This window comes from Chiroxiphia lanceolata, chromosome 15, assembly GCF_009829145.1.
Source record: "Chiroxiphia lanceolata isolate bChiLan1 chromosome 15, bChiLan1.pri, whole genome shotgun sequence".
Lineage (NCBI taxonomy): Eukaryota > Metazoa > Chordata > Aves > Passeriformes > Pipridae > Chiroxiphia > Chiroxiphia lanceolata.
In genome coordinates, this window is record NC_045651.1 from 16824992 (window position 1) to 16841797 (window position 16806).

Consider the following 16806-nt stretch of genomic DNA (forward strand, 5'->3'; position numbering starts at 1 on the left):
CCAGAACAGGAGATGACCTTTTCAGGCTGTTTCCACAGTTAGTGCCAAACTGCTGTTTACTGCTATATAAACCAGGTTTACAAAAAAAGTGATCACATTGTATTTGCAGATTAGGGTGTTAACTTATCCTGACTTCATGTTTAATGAGATCACTAAACCTCATAGAATGAAAGCCCTGTGGGTATATTGGTTTATATTCAATATTGCTGGGAACAAGCAAACGAGAAGCCAAGCGAGGCAGGTGTGTGATACTCACAACGTGCTGCTCCACATCAGAACAGACAACACTCCTGCCTCCAACCTGCACCTCAATGGGTTTACTGAGGATCCTCCGAGCCAGGGCCTCCATAGCTCTGGGGAAAGTAGCAGAGAACATGACAGTCTGACGGTCAGGCCTGACGTTGTCTACAATGCGCATAACCTGTGTGAGGAGAACATTCCCTGTCAGTATCCAAGTGCTGGAATTGAACCGCACACACACAGAGCTCTCAGCTTCAAGGTTAGGTGGTATCTGCACTACACAGACTACAAAGCAGTCTTTACAGATTTCCTCGTGGGATTGAGCTGCTGGTGTTGGAAGGCAGGCAAAACTTGCTGGATTCAAAAGTAAGTTGGGCAGCCATACACAACCTGACAACAGCCCAGCAGGAATCTTAGGAAATGCAGCAGAAACCCTACAGCTCAAGAGAGAAATAAAGGAATGTTCCCACTTTTGGAGAACAATATAGCCTATGGCAACTGAAAGAGTCTAGGATGTCCAAAGCTCCCAGCAAGTGATTTGTCACCAGCATTTCCAACATTCTGTTCCTGTCTCTTGCACGACATTGCCAAGAGAAACCAAAGACTTTATAAGTGCTAACAGAACACCTGTATCAAGGGATTACAGAGGGCTGCAACATGGCCACAAGTATTAGAAATGTGGATGTAAAAAAACCCTGTACATTACAGAAAAATCTAAGCTATACAAGAACTTATTGAAAGCAAAACATAGAACCACAGAACAGTTTGGGTTGGAAGGGACCATCCAGTTCCAACTCTTTGCCGTGGGAAGGGACACCTTCTAGATGTGAGGATAATATGTGATGTTACAGCAATGGGATAATAGATGTGAGCATAATAGAAATAGCAGAGTCAGTTTAAACTGCTGTCCATGTGCAGCACATCTTTTTGAACACCCACTGGCAGTGTAAGAATAATGCAGCACTGCAAAATCCTTCAAGTGGAAAACAGCATCTTGTGGCAACATCACTCATGTCCTGAGTTACCTGAGGCTCAAAGCCCATGTCAAACATTCTGTCTGCTTCATCAAGCACAACGTACGTGACTCTGCGGAGGTTTGTCACCCGACCTGTGAAAGGAGAGGAAAAAACACATGGGAAACAAAATCAAATGGAAATCTAGTTTCCCTCAGGAATATTTTTTTTTTTAATGTTACATAGTCTCGCTATCTTCTAACACAGACATTAATTAATTTTTTTAAAAATTCACCAAACGTGAATTTTAATGTTCACACTTTAATCACACATACATTCTGGCAAATGGGTAAGTATGCACAAGGCCCTTTTATTTTGTCAAACTCTTCTCTTGCATACCATCATAGGGCCAGAAGAACCTGTAAAATTCAGAAAACTGCCCTCGCCAAAACACATCATAAAACTAAGACTGAGCTGAAGCAAGGAGCCACATCAGCCAGTATCTGACAGCGGCACCTAGAAAAGAACATATTAGAGATTACAGCGCATGTGTGGAAGGCAAAGCCCAGTGCTAACTGCTGCAGCCTCAGAAAACTCCTTTATACACAATCTGTAATGCTTCCTTGGAGCTAGGAGTAACTACTGGAGGATAAGCATACCAGTTCTAGCTCACTGCTAATAATATGCATAAAACAGAGAAAGCATTCCTTTCAAAATGAATATATAAAGAGTAAAACCTACCCAGTAACGCTACTGAATTTAAAATCAAGAACCACCCCAAACTCTGGGACAGCTGGAAATACAATAAGTTGTAGATCGGTGGACATTTTGAAATTATGATGGACAGGATAATTAGCACCCTTCCCAAACAAACAGTTAAGAAATTCCCTTTCATGAGAAGGATTTAACTCAAGGATTTAAGAATCCTACTCTCAAATGATATAAACACATTTAGTTCCACACAGCTGTGGAGTGACACTGTCAAATGCTCTCAGAAAGGAACAGATTTGTCACATTTTCTACAACTATCACTCAGACTCGTGCCTATCAAACCACAGTAGAATTTGGTCCTCTCAGCTTCAGCAAATTGTAGCTGAATCCTCAAATTATTTTAAAGACATTTAGCGCTGCGTTTTTTTAGGATATGGAATTCATACTCAGGGAACAAAATAAATATTTCTTAAAATCTACATATCTATTTAACATCTTAACATTTTCATCCCCAAATAATAACTCGGTAAAATTACTTGGGAACAGCATTAATGTACCTACCTTTGACGATTTAAGTCTTGGAAGCCCAGTTCTATATGTCTTGAAGGTACTTTTTCCACAGAAGTTAAATAATGTCAACAGTTTAGTAGAGGTTTTGATGTGGAATAATTTAATAATAAAACTTTATCTAATAAGCATGCAATGGTTACACTAGGACAAAACCTCTTAAAGCTGCAGTGGCTCAGTTTAATAAATCTGAATATCTGATATAAGGTCAGTTCTCTCACTTTTGAGCAGGTATTTAGGGAGGGCTTCTCTGGTTTTTTAAACCAACAGATAAAGGCAGAGTCAGATGCTCTTATGTAAAAGTGGGAAACTGCTGAGCTACACTTACACAATAACAGATCAAGGAGCAGACAAAATAACCAACTGTTATATAACCTTTACCTAAGGGACTCGGAGCTAAAAAATTTGGACCAGCACATTTTAAGTTTAGCAACGATAAACATTCTCAGAAACTCTCCAAGAATGTAGCATTTCCTGTCCTCCCAAAAAGAGTCAAACCAATATATGCTTAAACCTATTATTAGTGCTATATATTCTCAATAGCTAGATAGTGCAGCCTGAAGAGATATAAGAAAATTCCATAAGAACATTTATCAAAATACATGATCTTTTGAATTTGTAAGAATTACACAACAAATACAAAAATTTCTCCATAGGAAAAGGTTTTCTACTCACCATTGTTAGCTGCTAACATGTCAATCATACGTCCAGGTGTGCAAACAATAATTTCAGCACCTCTTTTGAGTTCAGCTATCTGATTTTAAAACACAGTGAACAAACTAATTAATTTTTTGCTTTGTGATTTGTTTTTTTTAAACATGTATCACCTTGTAAAAAAGAAAACAACCAACCCCGTAATAAAGATTTTACTCAGCAATTTTTTTAAGTCTTTGGAAAACTTGGCTTCCCAGAAGTCAGCTCTGACAACCTAAGTTACCACCTGAAGGAGTTATAATAGGGATATGATTTCTATACAGTTAAGAGCCTGTAAGAAATATTATGTGTTCTAGCAGGGACTAATTATATTAAATACACCATACTCCATCACAGATGGACACTCCTCTTGTTTCCATAAGCAGGTGGGTGGTGTGGGGGTGTGGAAACCCTTGAAATTAATATCTAAATTACTCTAACATGCAGCATTTGATAATGCAATAAACCAATGTTACCATTTTCTGGCTTTTGTTATCTTGAGGGGAACTCTCAAAAATATAGCTTCCCTTTGTAACTATCACATCCCACTGTTTAATTACTGCCATGCTCAATATATACATGAAAAGAAAGTCTGAAACTTTTAAGGATCGTATCTGAGAATTTTCAAAATCAGTATGTTTAAGGCTAAGTTATTTGAAAATGCTTAAGCTTTTGCATTACTACCATTGCCACAGAGAAAGTCCATAATGAAGGCTGCGAATGTCCTGGATTTATGGGAGAGAAAGGAACTAAATTCACTGCAAAAGTAACATTAACTAATAAAGTCCAAGAATTCTTTGACAAGGTAGGTATGTGTTTTGTGTACCTGTTCACTGATTCCTGTTCCTCCATAAACACAGACAACTCGAAGCCCAAGTGTCTTTGAGAACTTCTTGCACTCCTTGGTAATCTGCAAAGCCAACTCACGAGTAGGTGTCATAATGACAGCTGAAAAGCAAAGCACTTTCATCATACACTGTAACACAGGTGATGTTGTAATGTACACAATAAAAATTAATCTTTTGTGATGATGTTTACGGCAATTTACTTCCTGTTTTAAAGAATGTAATTTCAAGGAAAAGATAAGACAATAAGAGAATGGAGTGGAAATCTGGTCCAAGTGCCAAAATCAAAGTAAGGTCTCACATGGACATGGGAGTGCTCTTGAAACATGAGACAGCATTAACTAAAAAAAAGACACTAATTAATGGACAGTATATAACCAACAGAAGAACTGAAGACCATCTAAAGCATATACTTGAGGCTGTATTCATTTAAATAGTGACTTTGAAAACAAAATCTCTGTACCTATGGGACCTTCTCCTTCTTCTAATGCTCTCTGATCCATAATGTGTCTGAACATGGGCAACAGAAATGCAATGGTTTTTCCACTTCCTGTTTTAGCAATGCCAATCAAATCCCGTCCATTCATGATTGCTGGGATAGCCTGGGTCTGAATGGGAGTGGGCTTTTCATAGCCATGTCTTAAAGAAAGGAAAGAAAAAAGATATTTAAAGAACAAAATAGGATTTGACAGATGTGAATCACCAAGTCATGCAAAATTTTTCTGCATATTCGTATTTATATATAACATATATACATATCAGAGCCATTCAAAAAATACAAATTAAAATGAGCAGCAAAACCATGATACAAATGGCAGAGAATAGTTAATAACAATAACTCAACAGTGAGTGATAAACACTCTGATGACTACATATGTAACATCTACAAACGTGGACATGTGGCATTATGCAACAAAGAAAAAGGTTTTTCTCATGAACATAGAATACAGTGAGCAAAATCAAGCATAATACAGTTCACAAAGTGCTTGCTTACTTTTTGAGGGCAGTGAGAATCTTCATGGAAATACCACACTGTACCCAGGTTTTTATTGGTTTGGGGCAGCCTTTTCCCTTGACTGTAATTCCCTCCAACTCCAGCCTGTACACATTCACCTCTGAAAGAGAGTTTGCATTACAACAGTCTTCTCTACTTGACACTTCTCTACTACCTTGATTAAAAAATCCTTGCTTTGTCCCTTAACATGAAATACTAATTTTATCACCACCAAAAAAAGTTTTTTGCTTGTTACATGTAAACACAGGAGGCAGGTGGAAAGGACGTAAATTTTCCTCCAATCAAAGCCTCATCAATAATTATAATTATCATCAATAGTGATGCAACTGATTCAACATTCTTCTATACCAAGTTGCTTCAAATGTTCTTTATATTCCAAACCCATCTGCTGTTCCTTTGAAATCCACCATTTTTTTCTTCAACAGTACCCAAGGTGTGCTGGTTGTGTTTGTCTTTACCTTCTGGAGTCATTTTTGCCAGTTCTGGTACTTCAACGTAGAAGTTTTTCCTGAAAGGTTCATATTCTATCTTTCCATGATCCACTGGTTCCAGCAGCTTCCTCTGCTTGGTCTGATAGCCAGTCAGGGCAGTCTGAAGATCCACCTCCTCCTCCTCTGAGGAATACTGTGGAGATCACCATTTGTGGGTACATCAGTATGAAGGAATGGTTTTTCATTCACACATGAACTTCATTTAGAAGCAGGCACTCCTCACTGTGTTAGACAGCCACGTGCCCACACCCTTAACAACCCTTCAGGCCCACACACAACCTCAGGAAGTAAAGCAGAGGCACGTTGTGTTTTCACAGTACAAATACAAGACATTTCCATTACCTCCATTGCATCTTGGTCGTTCTCCATGAGCTCCCCTTTCTTCTTTTCTGACTCTGCAGCTGCCTTTTTGGTTGTCACCACAGTTACCACCTTGGTAACAGTTGGTCCAGACTTCTACAAAACAGTTAAGAAAGTTACTGCATTTTATATAAAACAAAAAAGGTGCTCTATAAAATATATAGAATATTTGTACTTCTGAAGGCATTATGCTGAGCTTTTTTTCCACTTCCCTCAGTGAAATTTTATCAGAGTAATGTTTGAGAAAACACCTTCATAAAAACACCAGGAAATTAAGACAAACAGGCTTTAAGTGCATCTAACTTCATGCTTTTTTGCATTTCCCCCCATTTTGCTATTAAAACACAAAGTTATCTTTTAAAAATCAGAAATCTCAACTGGTGATTTTACCTTTTCACTCCCACCTCCACCTTTCACACTTCTCATATTGAACTTTTTGACCTCTTCTTTTACTTCTTCCATATAAGCATCCAAAGGATCTAACTCCTCATCTTCAACTTCATTGCCTTCTTTTTCTCCTTCTGCAGTTTCCTCTTCATCATCTGATATGAGCAAGAAAGATGAGGATAAAAGACAGGGAAACACAAAAGTGCTCACATGTGCCAAATTATTTGTCCACCCAAATAATTACAGTTCAGTGTTATTACTATCTAATTTTTCCTCATACAAATCTCTCCAGTTGTTTAATCAAAAATGTATCTTAAACCATTTGAAGGCATGACCAGATTTAGGCTTTGTTATTTTACTGTTTACATTCTGAAGAATAATTTAATGCTTTAAAGATAACATAATAAAAATATTATTAGGAATAAAAGCATTCTGTTTTATATAAAAGATTAAAATACCATCATCATCTTCTAAACTCCATTTTTTCCCCTGCTTCATCTCTTCAATTTCTTTTTTCAGCTCTCCTATGTTTTCCATTGCCTTCTTGCGTTGTTCTTCCCTCCATTTCTCCACTCTTTCCTTTCGTTTTCTCATTTCTTCTTCAAGTTTGTTCTGATCAAAATTCTATGATAAAAACCAACCAAACAGTGAAAATTAATGGCCACTGACTTTAGTCTATGCTTCTTCAAACAAATATAACCATTGCATGAGCATGCTGTAGACTGGACATCCACAAACTCCCTGGTTTAAATTCTTTATCTTTTAAACTTGCAAGTGTTAAAAGCCTCTACCTCAGTGGCCACGGCATTTGTGGTAGCATCTTTATCCTTCTCTTCTTCCTTGTCATCTTTGTCTTTTTTCTTTTCTTTGGAAACTTCTACTCCTTCTGTCTTTTCTTTAGATCTTGATCTGAAAGGTAAGATCAGAGGTTTCTTAGAAACTCACAGCTTTTCTCAGGGGGAGGATACACATGTGCTGGACAGAAACAGAAATGTGAACAACCAGTACAGGTTTATGTTTTCAAACACCTCACAAAACATGCTGCTATCCAGACAGTCTTTCCATGTCATGGAACTATTTCCTCTAACTACCAGAAATGTAGAATCCATTGCTATTCATGTGCTTTGGCTCTGTTCTTCTCATTTCTTCACAGACTTCATTTCCAGAACACTTACAATTGATACGTGAGTGGTTCTGCAGTTTATTTTACACCTCCTTGAAGTCAGCATTTAGAAAGGAGATACTAAAATTGTGGAATTTCTAGAGAAAGGCAAAGTGATCTGGCATCTTGCCATGAAAGTGTGAACGTTCCCCTGAGCATATGGTACTGAAACACAAAAACACCTCTCCCTGGGAAAAGCTACTTATTTAACACAAATGTAACATGCAGACTTGCAGTGAATACAAAACCCACTTATCACAGCTTTTATTACCCCAACTTGCTTCCAATTTAAAAGAGAAAAATGCATCTAAACCAAACACGTGCTAACTTACAACAAAAAATTTAAAATTCACTTTAGCCAATTAAGCCTTTTCACACCTTTTTCTTTGGGTTATTCTAATACAGAACACACACTTCCTTCAAAAGGCTTTGTGATTCCAGCTTCTATTTCTATTTCTAGAGTACCACCAACCTGCTTATTCTGTATACAGGCTGCTCCCACTCGTTTTACGGCACAGCACAATTGTAACACTGCCCGCAGTTATGTCTGAAGACTCCATTAACATATATTGAAAGGAACAAAACCCGCAGTTTTCACACATTTCTAGAGTCAGGAACACAAGAATACCTGTTCTCTGTTTTCCTGTTCTTGCTTGGACTGGAGGATCGAGACCGTCTCCCTCTACTCCTGCTCCTTGAGCGCCTCCTCTCCCTGCTCCGGGAGCGCCTTCTCTCTCGGCTCCGTTCCCTTTCTCTGCTCCTCGAGCGTCTGACATGGAACAAAATTGTATTTATTTACCCCGTGATCACAGTAGGACTTTAGTCTGCTACTGAGGAACAGGCTGTAAAAGGAATCCACCAATCATCAAGACCACTAAGAACACAGACTCCAGCGCCAGCAGTTAGAAAGGATTTAATAAGCAAAAAGCCTTGAGTACAGTGAAATCTATACAACCATCAGCAAAGTGACCGAGGAGAGGGAAGAACATCAACATCCAGCTGACAGGCACTTTGATCTGCTGCGACTGGAACTCATGTCCTACCTTTGGCGCTTTCTGTCCCGCGACCGGGACCTTCTCTTGTCCCTGCTGCGGGACCTCTCCCGCCTGCGATCCCGATCCCTGCTCCTGGAGCGCCTGTCCTCACGTTTGCCCCTTTTGTCCGACGGGGAGCGACTCCTGGAGCGGCTCCCGGAGCGCCCACGGGACGCGGAGCGCTTCCGATAATGCCTGAGACACAAATTCACAGAGATGAATGTCAGCACAAAAACCGTTTGCACTTAAAGGATATTGATCATATTTAGGTGAACGAGCAAAAAAAAAAAAAAAAAAAAAAGTTAATTTCTCAGAGCTTTTAAATTTCTAAACATTTGTAACATGTCCCACCCAGCGCTGCCCCAGCTCATTTGGAGCTAATTAGATGGATCTCTGGGAGTGCCCAGCTCTGCACTGAATCACTAATTTGAGTTCAAGCTGGTTGGTAAAATTTCAACTCATCTGCCTCTGTCGGTGTAAACCCCCGTTACGGGTCTGGGGGCTGTGCCAGTGCACTGAGGATCGCGTGTGGGGGCTGCTGTGGTAGCTCTGGTGTTAAAATCCGATGGTTTGACCAAACTGGGAAACAGAGACGTGCCCGACAGCACCGGCACGTTGCGGGGTCGGTGCAAAGCCTGAGCGGTGTGAGCAGCTCCAGATCAGCCGGAGCACACACTCACACCACTGCCGGGCTGGCCACAGCGCCAACCAGGTGTTTATACCGGCTGCGATCGGGCAAAACGTACGTGACCCTGCAGAAACTCAAGAAGCACCAGGAAAACGTCTAACCCACGTTCGAAGCGCTACGTGGCGAATTACGCCTCTTTAGAGCAAGCCCGCGAAGGCCGCGGGGGCGGCTCGGGGCAGCTCGGGCCCACCCAGCGCCGGCCCCGCGGCCCCTCAGCCCCGTCCCGGAGCGCCGCGGCCCCGGCGCTGCCCTCAGACCGGCGCCGGGCCCGGCCCCGCCGCGGCGCCCTCAGCGCCCGCGCCGCCTTTGTCCCGCTCCGTGCCCGTCCCCGCGCCGCGCTCCCCGGGCGAGCCGCGCTCCCGGGGCGGGGGCAGAGCCCGCGATGCCGCCCCCCGCTCCCTCACCTGGACTCGCGGCCCATGGCGGCGGCGCTCCCGCTACACGGCGGCCGCCATCCCGCGCCGCCCGGCCCCGCCCGCCCCGGCCCCGCCCCTTCCGCCCGGCCCGGCAGCGCCCCCGCGGCCGGAGGGCGCAGCGACAGCGGGACAGAGCCGGGGACGGGGGAGAGCGCGCTGGGAGGAAACAAGCGGCGGAAAGGCACGGGAAACACAGTTATGGACACGAGCAGGGGGACGGTGTAAACAGAATAGAGGCGGTTCGCTTCTTGGTCAAAAGGGCGCTTCTTGATCGCCCTTTCTCCACCCAGCCCCTCCTGGAGCTCTGCCCGCTCACGCCACGGTATGGAGCTGATTGGTGTTAAAATTATGATTAAACATTCGCTGCTTTATGCAGGTCTTGGTACACGGTGTTTTTGCAATTTATTTGTATCACGTTTGGGCATATAAATAGAGAATCGGGACACGTGTAACTTCGGAGCAAACTCGTTATTTACATATCTCGACCTTAATTTCCGTTTGCTGAAATTCCTGTCTAGTATAAACAAATTTAAAGCTTCTGAATCAGTATCTCCGCTCATAGACCCAAGTCAGAATCTTCTGCAGCCCTGTACATCTGTAACATAATACCCACTGTAACATAATGTTAAAAAAAAAAAAAAACAACAAACAAAAATAGTCAAATCAAAATGTAAGATTCTCGTTTTCAGGCCACAAACATGTATCTAATTCAGGAGTCAGAAACGAGGCACTAGAATTACAGCTTTAACAGAAAATAACAGGCAGAGTGCAGGGCATTTACTTTAGAGAGGTATAATCAAACACTTCTGCTCCCTAAAAAAATTTCTGCAGAAAAATACCAAGTTAAATAGGTGTTTTACTGTGCTAAAAAAGACATCAGCCTACATCTCCTGAAAGTCCAGATTCTAAACAGAAAACTACAAGATGAAAACACTACCAAATTTAGCTTCAATAAAGATTTTTAGAGATTATCACCATTTAAGTTGACTATTTGGAATGACACTTCCTTCCTCCCACTGTGCAAAATTCCTAAGAGATTGAAAACAAAACAGCTTCCCTTGTAAGTTTTACAAACACTAGAGCAAAGATTTGACACTGCAGGTTGGGTGCCAATATGTACAACTCCCTCATGAGATGAACTGTTAACATAAAGAAAGGCATCAGAAAGCACAGGGATGAGCTGCACTAGGATTGGGTTGCTGGAAACTCATAAACAGGTGAGATTAATTTTGTTTCTTCTTATTTTTTGATTAATGACATTTGTAAGCACCAGGATTTTCTTGTTATTGGTTTTGCTTAGCTCTTTTCCACAGTCATCATCAAATGAAATTAATTACAATCACAACAAATAAGGTATAGCAAGGCAAGGATCATAACAACAAAGTGGCAAGTTTCACCAACATTCTCCAGAAGCAGCTACTTGGTTCAACCTTCTGACCTTGAACATTTGAACAGGGATTTCTTTTATTTAGAGCTTTCTTTAAAAAAAATGGGAACACCACAAAATGAGCAGGTCTAGTTAGATACAGTCATACAGGATATACACATATATATGCTTCTGCTGAAGGGAACTCTCTTCTTGTTCTCACTGAAAAGAACAAAGGCAGCTTTGTAAATATTTATGAAGGAGGCTGAGAGGGGCATCATCTAACTAAAGGAGATAAATCATCCACTGACACTTGCACCCTAGTCTTCACATTTGTAATATGCAGACACAGTATTTAAATAAACTGAACCAATACAACTGGCAGTCTGGGACCCTGCTCTTCCTTTCCCAAAATGACTGGATTTAAGGCTCCTTTCAAGCATTTCAACAGGTAGGAATTTTAGTGAAGGTTTAGACCTGTCTGCACAGTGTCAGACATAAAGGAACACAGTCCAGAAAGGTTTAGTGTAGCTGCTGCATGGAATTGTACAGCCATCATGGTACTTCAGAGCCAAAAACCAAAGTGAGTTCATGGCAAAAGATAAAAGTAAAGAAATAGACACAGAGGTCTGTGAAAACATCTCCCATTTTGCTGTAGGTGTCCATGGAGCGACTGATCACTTCTGCAGGGATGCCAGACAGCAGGAGAGCAGCAGTCAGGACTGTCGTTTTCACCTTCTTCTCACACTAAAAGGGATAAAAACACAGTGTCATGTTAGTCCTCCTAATCCAATTCTGCTTTACATGTCACCAGTGTTGTGCCAATTTCACACATTCCAAATTCACTGGTAAGAGCAGCAGGTTTGGATTGATTCTCTCCAGACACACTGGAGGATTCACAGCACTTATCCCAGACACAGATTCCTGCTGTGCCTGATCCCCCAGAGCTGAGCGAGAGGCTGGAGAACAGCAGAGAAAACTGATCCCGGATATTCTGCCTCCAAGCAGGCTGAGAGCTGGGGCTGTGCAGGAGTGGGGAGATTCCCAGACAGGGGCAATCTGGGTGTAAGAAGCCAAGCCTGGCATCTCCACTGGCAGAACTGGATTAATCTCATTACACTACTTGGCAAAAAATAGAACACAGAAAGCTTTGGGATGGAAGGGACCTTAAAGCTCATCTCGTTCCAACCCCCCTGCCACAGGCAGGGACACCTTCCACTACACCAGGTTGCTCCAAGCCACATAAATACTGTTAGTTTTCTAACAGAAAAAATATTTAGAATTGAAAACCCAACTGTTTCTATTTTAGAACAACTTAATTTGGAAGTTTCATCCTCTGAACTTAGAAATGTCCCAAAACCTTCTGAAAGATGTTCCATCCTTGAGACGAGGAATCCCAAGAATGCAAAGTCTGACAGGCAGGAAAAGGTGACAGTGGCTGAAAATTCTGGTAATCTGATGAGATTTGCTGGATATCTTAATTTAATCCAATCTAAATTAAGATTTCAAGAACATTTCTATGTTTCATGAGAGAAAAATGAAGGGTAACTAACAGATTGACCTCATGCAATACAGTGCAGTAAAAGCACATTGTGGAAGGGAAACACCTCTCTAAATTCTGAAACTGAAGAGCTGATTTTAAATACAGCAGAAACAAGATCAAGAAGATGTAGCTGATGAGCTGGTGCAAATCTAAGGCTAATTCTACTGTTTCGTGTTGTGACACATCAGCTTAGAGTGACTATTACGATTTACTTAACTACAAAAGAACTGCTGATTTATTCTGGTTTCCTACAGGTAATGTATTATTCCTTTTAAAATGTAAATTTTCCCTTTTAACTATGGATTGAACATCATTCAATCCCACTTTGCAGCACAAACCTGACAAAATCATCAACCTAACAAATACTTTAGCACAATTGCCTGGTGTAAATATATGAATCAAGTGATAGAGCAAATCTAGCTAATGAGCAGCAAGTCTCACACACAAATAAATGTCTCATTTCAAGCTGCCATTCAACCTGATACCAGCAATGGAATGCAGAGCCCTTAAAACCCACGTTCTGCCTCATTCTTTAGCAAACACACTCACGAATTTCATCCAGATATTACATGCAGAACAGCTGCTGACAGAGCAAAATGTAACCAGAGAAGAGCATGGTCTAGGAGAAAAGCAAATTTCCTGAAGACATGAAAGAACTACCTGGATTTCCTGGTCAGATGCTTTTAATTAGGCTACAGCTAAACAAGCTGCTAGTCCATGTTTTCACAGAAACTGTAAAAAAAAGATTTGGACTAAATCTGGAAAGATTAAAAATTAGTATAAACTATCAGCATTGGTAATACAACTCTACAGGTTAAAACAAGAGAAGAATACTTCACATGTGTTGGTCCTAATACAATCTAAACACAAATTTAAATCTAAACCACTTCAAATTAATCTAATTCTGAAAATAAAAAATTTACCTTTGGAAAGTACTTGGACAGTCCCATGTAAGCGAGTTGTAGAGTAAGAAATGGTGCAAATATTGACTGAAGAAACAGAAAAGAATACACAAAAATTAACTTGGTCAGAAGTAACAGCTAAGAAACACAGAAATTTAATGCTTCATAAGTCCTAAATGAAAATTAGTAGGTAAAAAATAATTCATGGAACACAGCAACCCTATTCTTGAATACTACAAACCTAAGTAGACAAGTTACATGACAAAAATAAGGTTCTGCCCTATTTGGAGCCTAAAACCCTGAAATCACAGAAGAGAGCAGCAGTGAGTGAAACTGAGCCCAGGGATCCAGGAGGTGGCAGGTTGTGACTGCCACACATCTCTGTGCTGTTCTGGCGGGCACCAGGAATACTGAGAATTACTTTTCTCAGACTGATAAATGAGTAGGATCTACTTATCTTGGGACAAATGTTACTGTTCCTAGAATTACAGAATGATTGGGGTTGGAAGGACCTTAAAGACCATCTCATTCCAGCCCCCTGAAGGGCAACTAGGGGGCTTCAACTAGACTAGGTTGCTCCAAGCCCTGTCCAACCTGGCATCAAATACTTCCAGGGATGGGGATTCTTATTCTTACTCTATTATTACACTCCAAACTAGGGGAGCAGCTGACTCATATGCTCACAAAGAAGTGAATAAATTTGCAGGGGACTTAAACTGCAACAACTATTCCAGTGCATCTGCCCTCAACCACTACAGACCAAACACGTGCTGCTCTCAGTGGTTACACAGTGGCTGTGTGGAAATGTAGTGTGCCTGAAGTTCCCAACTGGGTCACTGCCAACAGACTTCAGCCCCAGACGAAGGGTATTTCACAATAAATTTGCATCAGCAGAGCAGGACTGCTCCCCTGAACTCACCAGGTACTTGCACACAAAAGCCCTGACCACGACGGCGAGCAGAGCACATCCCACCAAGCGGAAAATGCGGAAAGAGTCAAACTCCTCCCCGGCACTCCCGTTCTCCTGGCTCGGCTTCTCACTCATCAGCTGGTTCCTCAGCTTCAGAGCCTCGTCAAATCTGGACAGGTACTGCTCCAGCCCGTGTCTGGGTGGCCGTGGTGCAGCCTCCGGGGGCAGGTCGCCCCGGTGCCGGTGGCGGAGCTCCCCTGTGCCCTCGGTGACCAGCTCGGGGGCTTTGCTGAACAAGTCCTTGTCCCCCCTGAGCTCTGCCAGGCTCCCTGCGTGGTCAGCAGAGCCTGGCACACTGCACATGGAATCTCCAAGCACGATTCGCTTGGAAACCGAAGGAATGGGGAGGGAGTTGGATTTATCCTGCTCGTGCTGCAGCTTTGACTCTGTGTGACTGTCGTCATCTGAAGGAGAGAAACAGAAACACGCAGTTACACGCAGCAGGTACGTGGAACAACACTTGGCCAAAGAGGACTGGGGTCCTGGGTTGATGTCTTTGCTTCCCAAGTGAAAAGACAGGACTAAAGAGGGCACTGCTTCACAGACAAACATGGGACAGGCAGCTGGGCAACGCAGGCCACAAGGTGAAGCTGTTGGTCAGCAGTGGAGAAATTAAAACACTGTACTTCCCTAAGCAACAGCACTGCCTGCACAGGAGGAAAGACCTCGTTCCAAATGCATAGAGCAACATAAAACAAAAGACAAAGATTTGCAGGTGAATCACCCAGGAGAGCATTGAAACCTGACAAATGAGCAGGCAAAAAAAGTGCACCTTGGCTGCCAAATACTCCAAAATTGCCAGGATACGTAAAACTCTAAAACACTGTCTTTTTAGTGTTAGAAAGCAAGGCATTACTTCATTTCTAGCCAGAGGTGTAAGACAAATTTCAGTCCCCACACAGACCCAATACATAATTTTTCTACCTATTTTTACATTTTTAGCAAACAAATCAATGCTCATTGGTTCTAAATTACATAATTCTCTTTAGTTAGTATTCTGCCTTTTATTAGGCATTAATTTCTGCTTTTTATGATAATTAGTTCATATCTTCAGTCTTTTTAGTACCTTTTTCTCTCAGAAGGGACTTTGTATCACATCTATGGAGTCTTTGTTACCCTTCTTCTTTATCTGCTGATTTCTGCAAAAAGCTCTTGCAGTTCATAAATCTTGGGTTCCAGATGTCCAGCTTCAACAATACATCTTTCTCTCTCCCAGGCTTTGTTCATTGAAGTATTTCAAGGTTAACTTTTAACAAAACTTACAGTTTTGGTACTTTTCCCAAGCTGCGTTCCCACAAAAGTAGCTTATGACAACTTTCTGCTAAACACTGGCTAAAAGTGATTTAAGGCCTAACACAGCATGTATGATTAATTAAAACAACTACCAAAAGGTTAATTAAAGCTATTAAAAATTAGAAAAGTTGTACCATTTCCAACAATTTGGCTTGTTTTCTATTGCCAGAGGCAGAGCAGTGTTAATCTGCTCTGCATGAAATCTCAAGACCCATCTTAGAGCAAGAGAGGTGATGGCAGAGAAGAAAAGCCAAACCAAGAGACATAACAGGTCTGGTCCTACCAGAGAGCGAGAAGCAATGCTTAAGGAGAACTTCTCAGTGTTAAATCACATTGATTCATGGCTCACGGGCACCCTTGTAAACCAAAATCTGAAACTCCTTCCTGACAAGATGGTCAGCCTGCTTGAAGCGTGTGGAGAAATATAAACGACCTACCTATGATTCTGCAAGAAAATCCTGCATGCCAACCAAAAACGTCCAACGCCTGGTCATTACCCAAACGGGAGACAACAGACTGCTAGAAAAACCCAGCTACGAAAGCCAGGAGTAAATGACTGGAAACGTGGGGGAGGCTCATCCTTTCTCTAACTAAGAAAAACCACTTGCAGGGGAGGCTCACCCTTTCTTTAGCTAAGAAAACCCACTTGCAGTGAAATGACCATGGACAGTGCCGGCCCCAAGTCCCGACGTTCCGGTGACACACGGATCTTACCCGAGGGCGGGTCCCTCGGAGGTCGCGCTGCTCTCAGAGCATCCCTGCGAGGGCAGGCGGCACTGAGGGACCCTGGGGAGCCAGCGGGCTCTGTCGCCGCCGCTCCTGCCCGCGAGGGGAGCGCGGGCAGCGCTCAGGGCGAGAGGAGCCCGAGGCGTCCCCGCAGCCCCGCGCGGAGCCCTCACACCACCCCTGCCACCCGGCTCACCCTTGCCGGCCGCGGGCCGGTGGAAGCCCATGATGCGGTTGATGCGCTCCTCGGAGTTCATGAGCAGCTTCCTGCGGCGCAGCTCGGCGCGGCGCTGGGACGCCGAGAGCCCCGCGGGGGGACCCGGCGGTGTGGGCGCCGCGCCCGCCCCGCTGTCCGCCATCCCCGGCTCCTCAGGCCCGGCACCGCGCCCGCCCCGCTCACTGCGCAGGCGCGGGCACCGCCCTGCCCGCCCGCTGAAGCGGGCG

General features: G+C 42.8%; 2 protein-coding genes across 4 annotated transcripts in view; both read right to left on the reverse strand.

The window, feature by feature from the left end:
• DDX46 (DEAD-box helicase 46) overlaps positions 1 to 9617 on the reverse strand; it is a 17362-nt gene extending 7745 nt beyond the window's left edge. For all 3 annotated transcript variants that reach the window (XM_032702675.1, XM_032702674.1, XM_032702673.1), the window contains exons 1-14: positions 9551 to 9617; positions 8468 to 8653; positions 8053 to 8193; positions 7054 to 7171; positions 6721 to 6886; positions 6266 to 6417; positions 5858 to 5971; positions 5483 to 5648; positions 5004 to 5124; positions 4473 to 4648; positions 3991 to 4112; positions 3147 to 3225; positions 1266 to 1348; positions 257 to 421 (exon numbers count right to left, since the gene is read on the reverse strand). In XM_032702675.1, the coding sequence (XP_032558566.1) occupies positions 257 to 421; positions 1266 to 1348; positions 3147 to 3225; positions 3991 to 4112; positions 4473 to 4648; positions 5004 to 5124; positions 5483 to 5648; positions 5858 to 5971; positions 6266 to 6417; positions 6721 to 6886; positions 7054 to 7171; positions 8053 to 8193; positions 8468 to 8653; positions 9551 to 9567 (1806 nt within the window). In that variant the 5' untranslated portion in view covers positions 9568 to 9617. The remainder of the gene's footprint in view (positions 1 to 256; positions 422 to 1265; positions 1349 to 3146; positions 3226 to 3990; positions 4113 to 4472; positions 4649 to 5003; positions 5125 to 5482; positions 5649 to 5857; positions 5972 to 6265; positions 6418 to 6720; positions 6887 to 7053; positions 7172 to 8052; positions 8194 to 8467; positions 8654 to 9550) is intronic.
• Positions 9618 to 9939: 322 nt separating this feature from the next.
• CAMLG (calcium modulating ligand) lies at positions 9940 to 16750 on the reverse strand. The gene is made up of 4 exons (XM_032702602.1): positions 16559 to 16750; positions 14293 to 14747; positions 13395 to 13460; positions 9940 to 11675 (listed from the first exon to the last, which is right to left on the reverse strand). The coding sequence occupies exons 1-4, from the start codon at positions 16719 to 16721 to the stop codon at positions 11484 to 11486; spliced, it is 876 nt and encodes a 291-aa protein (XP_032558493.1). The 5' UTR covers positions 16722 to 16750; the 3' UTR covers positions 9940 to 11483.
• Positions 16751 to 16806: the final 56 nt, after the last annotated feature.

Bases quoted from the DNA above. Each gene is read 5' to 3' on its own strand.
- CAMLG (XM_032702602.1), bottom strand. From the start codon at position 16,721: ATGGCGGACAGCGGGGCGGGCGCGGCGCCCACACCGCCGGGTCCCCCC. The intron at 14,748-16,558 runs GTGAGCCGGGTG...TCTCTCCTTCAG, and splicing joins CCGGCCCGCGGCCGGCAAGG to ATGACGACAGTCACACAGAG. The intron at 11,676-13,394 runs GTAAATTTTTTA...TATCCCTTTTAG, and splicing joins TGTCCAAGTACTTTCCAAAG to TGTGAGAAGAAGGTGAAAAC.